The 7,697-nt window shown below is 44.5% G+C and overlaps 1 protein-coding gene across 1 annotated transcript; it reads right to left on the reverse strand.

The window, feature by feature from the left end:
- Window positions 1–793: 793 nt before the first annotated feature.
- LOC123045971 (probable serine incorporator) lies at window positions 794–6,273 on the reverse strand. The gene is made up of 13 exons (XM_044469228.1): window positions 6,143–6,273; window positions 5,767–6,018; window positions 5,575–5,651; window positions 5,194–5,353; window positions 4,329–4,353; window positions 3,842–3,931; window positions 3,549–3,720; window positions 2,916–2,989; window positions 2,715–2,784; window positions 2,196–2,267; window positions 1,710–1,846; window positions 1,467–1,540; window positions 794–1,090 (listed from the first exon to the last, which is right to left on the reverse strand). Exons 2-13 carry the CDS (start codon window positions 5,933–5,935, stop codon window positions 1,017–1,019), a joined length of 1,194 nt encoding a protein of 397 aa, XP_044325163.1. The 5' UTR covers window positions 5,936–6,018; window positions 6,143–6,273; the 3' UTR covers window positions 794–1,016.
- Window positions 6,274–7,697: the final 1,424 nt, after the last annotated feature.

Genomic DNA, 7,697 nt, shown 5'->3' on the forward strand with positions numbered 1-7,697 from the left:
AGTGCAGTGCAGATCTATGAGACTCTGAAGCACGCTCTCCATAGAATAGTCACCGCCGCGCGTTCCGGCGCAGCCGGCTGATCGGGCCGCCGGCTCCGAGCTAGGAGTAGTTAATTGGCCAGTACTGTTAGACTAGTACGACGTAGGCGGTGACGCGGTGAATACTTTGATTTGAACTTTGAAATGGCGGCCAGGCCACACTGGAATATTAGGGTACCGGTAAGTCAAGAACCACACACGCACACCGTTGTTGCTTGCTTCACGCCAGTCTGAGCCGCCCATTATCTATCTGCGATCCTTCTTGACTAGCGATCGACGATGGATTGATGGGTACAGCCATCTCATCTCATCTCGAGACGTTTACGCAAGACAAGAGAAGAGAAGAGAAACGTGCCATCTGGTTAACGAACCGATGCGATTCTTCCACCTTTTTTGGATCGGGATCTGGATCGACAGCAACGGGCATGGTGGTGGAAACTAGGGCGTGCGGTGACGGGACAGCGGACGCGCAAACCGGCTTTGCATTTGGAGTTCAGGCGATTGAGACTGGAGCTCCACTGATTTCCCCCTCTTCTCTACCCGGTGCTTTGCATGCCTTGCAAGACACTGCCAGAGCTCTAGATGGAAGATCTTGAGATGGGCTCTCGTTCCGCACAAGGAGCCCATGGAATAATTGGGCCTGAGCAAGACCCATTCAAGCATTTGAAACGTTCTTTATTTTCAGTAGTTGGTGTGGGTTCTTCAAAAAAAGTAGTTGGTGTGGGTGAGAACATTTTACAAATATACTCTTTAAATATTCATTGAAATAAGAAATTGACTTCGGGAGCAGTTGGATGGAGTCACAGGCCACGTCTGAGTACTTGTACAAAACTTCACACTAGTGTGCATTTTTTTGCGGGATATAGTGTGGCTGTAATACATACAGAATACACCTGAACATTTTTTGTTGTATATATGCATAAGATATGAATTGACTTACAAAAAAATTGGTCAGGAATAATTAGCTATTGTCAATACTATATTGTGGAGGCGGACTCTTCATCGTTGGCAGGTCGTTTCCTTGACAGAGCTGGGGAGATCAGTCTCCAAACTGCAGTGTGCAGAGGACAAATCGTCAGTATTACTACAGCAGTAGTGCTAACTCGGACCATGTCCTCTGCAACCACATGCAAAATAAGTAAATAATTCACAATGAATAGGAGGATTTGCAAATGCGACAGACAGTTTCTGAAAGAAAAAAAAAGGATCCCCATTCTTTAGAATTACTCCCTCTGTTCACAAATATAAGATGTTTTGGATATTTCAATATGGACTACATACGAAGTGAAATGAGTGAACAAACACACTAAAACTTGGCTTCTAGTGTACTGAAACTGAATGTGAACAAAGGGGTAGCTGTTTTGTGAAGCGGAAGCAAATGTTTCAGTTAACAGAGCTGCATGGAAACAACAAGAATGGCGACTTACCGTATATGAAAAATGCCAGCCATTCATTCATGATCTTTACCCATGTGCTTGCCCATCCAACATCTATGCTCCACCTGTTTGAGAAATGGGAGGATGTGAGAGGATGTTACTAGATGTAATGTGGCAATGTAGCAGTACGCCACTGAAGGCAAGAACTGAACTATATTAGAACCCCATCGATGATTAAGCATGTTGTCACTTCAAATTACAAGGATGGGTGCATTTCTCCACAATGCAACTTACTTTCTTGTTATTGGATGGTTAAGCTCCCAGCTTATGAATAGCATTGCAAAATACATAGCCCCCACCGCAAACACAATGTGGAAAATCTCGTAGCTGTAGGGGACATCCTCTTCCAACCGGATCTCATCGCTTCGAAACTGAAAAATATAACATTTTGTTAGTATCGTGGGTAATGTGCACAGCATTGAAGAGATTCATGACAGTGTTAAATAACATAGTCTTTCAGAAAAAAATCAATTAACATAGATTTGCATGCCTTTTTAGTATTATGTACTAAACTGTAATTCTGATTCTTGGAACAACTGATTAAGGAGGTGCCAACAGCCCTATGCAATTAGCAAAAGAGCTCCACATAGTGGTACTTAATGAAGAAAAATGGCAAAGCCCAGGTTGGTCCCTCCACCTATGGACACGTGGAACAACTGATTGTTTGCATACCAACTGAGAACTTGAATACTATCCAGAAAACTCATAGTTAAAACTTACTTGAAAGGATCTGTTATCGATTCCAGTAGAAAATGTGGCTGACACAATGGAGCAAATTGCAATAATGAAGCTCTAGCAAAGCACAAAGCGATTAATTAGAACATCAAGACTGCATTTACTAGCAAACTAAAAGCGAAGATATGCCCATCCAGAAAAAACAGTGAACATGCTTAACATATATAGCGAGTGCACTCTATCGGAAATATGTTGCGAACCCCACCACCCCTACAATGCTACATGATGCTCTTCACTAAGATATGTGTATGACTAAACCACCGACATAGTTGTGGTAGGCCCTTAATAAAGCTGGACAAATAGGATCCACTCATTAGTTCAGGTGAGGCGCTAGGTGGTCCAATTTTGCAGGCTGGGTATCTTTTTTTTAGTGGAGCAGGCTGGGAATCTTCAATCTTGACACCAAGCAAATGTACAGAGAAATTTCGGTGCCAATTTCAGGGTACTATAACCTCCAAAGAGTGCAACTAGGTCATAGTTTAGAAACTAACAATTTTCACTTACAATTATAGTAGCCCAATTACCATCCTTGCCAATTTTCATCTCAGTGTAGCACTTTCCAGTTCGTGGTTCGCTGCACATTGCAATTGATGAAAATGAGCCGCAAATGCAATGTTAAGTAAAGCGGGGCGAAAGCCTTTTTCGGTAATGCAATGTTAAGTAGAAGGGCAAATGAGGAATATAAATCTAAGGATAAGACAATACCTGTGTAGTGCAGACCAACAGAGGAACACAATATATGAGCCCATTATTCCAGAAGATAGAAGACCCTCATTAACCTTTTTAGCAAGAAAAATAAATTAAAATCATACACATTATGCAGATTGAAGCAATGCAAGGCAAAAGGTGAGCATGAACAGTTTTGGTTATCGGTTAAACATGGAGGTGCAGCACTGCAGCAATAGGGCACTAGTATTGATTGCAGTTGTAGAACAGTAGCACAAGCATAAAATTGGAATGATCTGTTGTTTTGAACTTAGTAGGTTTCTAGAGTGGTAACGGGAAGCTATGTGATAGGGGAGATATCTGATCATTTGCCCCAAAGTTCAAGTAACTACAACCATTTGTCATTTTCTTTATGGTAACTGAACATATGTTCTTTCTTTCTTGTGCCAACTGAACATTTCCCAAAATCAATCATTTCAACTTATTTCTGCTCCTAACGCCACTTATTTATTTGAAATTTGCCTATCAATTATGTTTCATACTACTTCAATGCTTTATCTCAATCCTCTCTTTTGTCAACATTTGTTTCAATTAAGAAGTTCCCCGGTTGAATACTGTATCACTAACTACTCTATAACTAAGTTGAGGCCTGGAGCTGCAATATTCTCGTACCTTTGAGTGTAGTGACACCGCCATCATTATCTTCACTAGGACTGCCGTCCATATAATAGTGAAGATGTTGAACACACATGATGAGTTTGGAACGTACAGAATATATAGCACAAGGATTCCGGCAAATGAGGCAATGAAGGAGACAGTTGACAAGAACAATCCGAACAGGCCGCTGAAAAGCACACAAAACATCATCCTTGGCATGGCCTGAAATAGTTTTAACATTGCGTTGAAGTAATTGAGACACCAGAACACAGCTAATTAAATGTCCGACTATTCAAATAATTATGTACCATTGATTTGATCCAGCATCTGGCATCCAACGTTTATTGCACCATGATATGAGGTGGAGCATGCTTATAAGCTGCAGAATGAGAAATATCCTGGAGGAATACGACACATAAATTAACTATAACCTGTAATGCAACGTGAGTTTAGTGGAAATTTCAAAACCATTGCAATATGTAATGGTTGAAACTTCTCAAAACTCAGTAATATACTCCCTCCGTCCTTGAAAGAGTGTACTTCCAACTTTGTTGGAGGGTCAACTATCTCAAAGTTTGACCGAGTTTGTGCAAAAATATGTCAATGCTTGTGAAATCAAATAGGTATATAGCGAAAATATATTTTATCATGAATCTAATGCTACTAATTTGATGGCATAAATGTTGGTCTATTATTGTATAATTACAGTCAAACATAAAAAAAATGACTTTCCAACAAAGTTGGAAGTACACTCTTTCAAGGACGGAGGGAGTAAACAAGAATCATTAAGATTACCCGGCACCCATTCGAGCAATTTCACCTGCAGAGGATATGGAGTAGATTTCTTCAGCCCACTAATGTTTAGGCTTGTTACTCAGATGCAAAGTTATAATGGAACTAGTGCTACTGAATCAATTAAAATTGGTTTTCATGTCATGTTTTCATTCTTTTTCCGAATAAAGGATCTGTAAGTTGCCGGTTTGGCCTTGACACTTAAATCATAGCCTCTCTTATATATTGCTGAGAGAAAAGGGAGAATTTCCAATGTATCATTGCAGACATACTAATTGCTGCACTACCATTGGAAAAAGGTGAAATGGGATCATTATAACATTCTGAGTCTCTGACTAGGGTTAATGGGTTTGAGCATAGTGAAATGACTATACCGAATGTCTCCTATTTTCTCTTATAAAATATCATATTGACGCTTTTACCTGCCCAAAATTTGTAAGCTCACCATTCACCAAACGATCTACATACAGAATTTCAGTCTTCTTAAAAATAATGCAAGCGTCTTTTTAAGTTTTAACCCGTTTTTTGTTTCCACCTTCAGGTTAGTTTGGGTATTTGTTCTAAAAAAGGCTACGTACCATTGGAAGTTTGACTATTTCTCTCTTTGTAAGAAATTTACAGTTTCCAAATACAACACCTTTGCAATGGTACACTGAAACGAAATGAACTTATTTTGGGTGAAATGTAGCAGATATGATGATTATCATCTGAAGGAAAGGCAACATTTTTAGTGTATCATTGGTGCACATCTATTAAGGTAACCATGTCATTCACTCTTTGCAGCAACTACAATGTGGCACACCATGCAGTGAGGCAAGAGGTGACTACTGTTTACTGAGTGACAGTTATGGGCCGAAAAGAAACTTACCATAGAGCTGGATGAAGATGTTAGGGATGATAAACGGGGTGACGATTGACACGGCATACACAAGAAACTTGAGAGCCCAGCATCCAGAATGCCACGAATTACGAACTCCCTGGAGCTTGCGTGTTCCAAATGTTGTGGCAAACATCACCCAGAAAAATATCTGCCGCTTGATGTAAGGAAGTGAACGAAAGGAACACAAACGGTTCATTGATGTCATTGCCCATGCGTATCATTTTAGTTTTGACGAGGACTGTGGAAACTGAACTGGAGGACCGTATGCAAAAATGCAGACCGCCTCAAGGAGAGTATGCAGACTGCATCCGGAAATTCAGGTGCAAAACAAAACAATTCCTATCCCCTTGTAGTTTAAACCAAGGATACAAAGCAACCCAGGCTAACCCGGAGCACCCCTCCAGAACGGAAGCATTTCGAGTCCCCTGCTCCACAGACCGGGATATCTGAAGATCACAGCAGACAGCAGAGCAGTACAGAGCAGAGCAAATTCAGAATGTTTCATCCATCGTTCATGGCAAATGCAGAAGGTTTGGAAGGAAATGCACAGGGCGAACGTACGGTGCAGTCCGCCGAGCAGCTTGGCCCCGTAGTCCCTGATGAACCAGGCCAGCAGGTTGGTGGCGAAGAAGATGAGCCCGTAGACGTACCGCGCCCTGAGCGACTGCCTCTTCCTCGCCTCGAACGCGCCGCTGTCTCTGTACAGCTCCGGGGCCTGTACCTTGATCATATCCCCTCTGCCTCTGGTAGACCCAATTGCCGTTGCTGCTCTCGGCAAACAAAATGGCTTTCTCGCTAGGCTCGAGTCGAGTTCTGCGGAATTAACAAGCCATGGATCGATGAGGTCACTGGCTCGCTGAAGCTTAAACAACAATGCCGTCCGGAATTCGGATGGGCGAGGAAGGGAGGGAATAAATGAAGAAGGAGGAGGACTCACCGGCGGTGCTACAGCTCCGGCGGCGGAGGGAGACGGCCCCACGGCGGTGCAGAGCTGGTGGTGCTGTTTTACTTGGCTCTGTCTGCTCCGTCCCCGTCTGACTCGGGTCAGGGCATGGCTTCACCTGGCTCGGACGCGTGCCTCTTTAAAACATGCACGGCGGGCCCGCCGGTGGGCGCGGCCGCTCTCTCTGGTCGGAGGAGAGCGGTCTGGACCGCCCGATGGGAGGATCGCAGGGCTGTGGTGCACTGAGAGGTCACGGCCGTGGGCCCCCACCGTTGGTCGGTACGGCACCCCATTGGTTACTAGAAGCGAGCGCTGCTCCACGACTCCGGCGCCGAGACGACCGTTGGCGTTTAAAACCGGACGGCGCACGGAGAAGAAAACGACCTCACATCACATTTGTGGCAGCGTTGGCTGTGCTTTCGCCGAGCTAGGGTTAACCGAAAGAATTTGTCCAAAAAATGGGCTAATGTAAGGAAGTTTTGCTAGCCAAGCTGTTGCCCGAACGAAACCAAAATCTCAACCCCGTGCGCCTTTGTTTCCCGTGCTTTGGTTTTGGTTCACTCGTTTGGGAAAGTTGTTGCTGCTTTTAGGAGTTTCTTGAGGTTTGGTGAACAAATATTAGGGAACTCCAATCCAATAGAGGGCACTCGAGATTTGATGAAGCGATAAAAGGCGTTTCCACTGACGCCACGATGTTTCTTCTACTTTTATAACAGACCACAGACCCACACTCTTATCCAGAAACAAAAATCGTGGGAGCTCCCGGACACCCATAGAGATTAGACGAATCCGGCGATTCGTTTTGGTTGCCTGATGCGTTTTCGGCCGTTGGATCTCGCGCGTGGAAGAGCTCAGCGTTGGATAAAAAAACGACGTTGTAGCAATGAATAGTGCACCCTTTACCAAAAATATCACGTGTCACCGCCTGTAATTTACATGCCCCACCGAGGGCACCAGTGGTATTTCCATGGCCCAGTTTCACGCGCCTTACATCTATTTGCTGCTCCATCCCCAATCAGGGGAGACACTAGGGTTCGGTCTCTCTCTCTCCTCTCATTCTCTCTCACAGTCCCGCACATCTCTCTCTCCCGCCGCCGCCGCCGGCACCACCATCGGCATCAACCGCAACCAGCTGCTCGCATTCCTTTACGTCTCGCTGCCCCTCCCCCATAGCTCCTCCTTCTCCTCCATTACCAGGAGAGGCTCAGCCTCGCTTGGGTTGCTGTCCCCCCATCAAGTTCGTGCGTCTACATCATTGGGAGGAGCGGAGGCTGCAGCTCACGCATCTGCTCCTTCGTGGACTGCAGAGGGCACGACGGTGGACACGACGAGCAGCAGCGGATCTGGACGAATTGGTCAGTGGCGGGAGGTTGACGAGCACTAGATTTTTTTCTTTCAATGACAGGTGGACCCCACAGGGCCACACATGATGATAACGTTAGTCAACATCGTCGTTACTTAGGCGGTGCCATGTTAGCCTGACTAGCAGGCCCAATCTGTCATAAACATGCTCAATCGAGCCAAATCCGCCGATCAGTGCATTTTGCAA

Source organism: Triticum aestivum, chromosome 2B (assembly GCF_018294505.1).
Source record: "Triticum aestivum cultivar Chinese Spring chromosome 2B, IWGSC CS RefSeq v2.1, whole genome shotgun sequence".
Taxonomy (NCBI): domain Eukaryota; kingdom Viridiplantae; phylum Streptophyta; class Magnoliopsida; order Poales; family Poaceae; genus Triticum; species Triticum aestivum.

Excerpts from the sequence above, each read along its gene's own strand:
- LOC123045971 (XM_044469228.1), bottom strand. The coding sequence starts at position 5,935 with ATGATCAAGGTACAGGCCCCGGAGCTGTACAGAGACAGCGGCGCGTTC. Across the intron at positions 5,354-5,574 it reads GGGTTAGCCTGGGTTGCTTT|ATATTTTTCTGGGTGATGTT; the intron begins GTATCCTTGGTT and ends ATCAAGCGGCAG. Across the intron at positions 1,847-2,195 it reads TCGATAACAGATCCTTTCAA|TTTCGAAGCGATGAGATCCG; the intron begins GTAAGTTTTAAC and ends TATATTTTTCAG.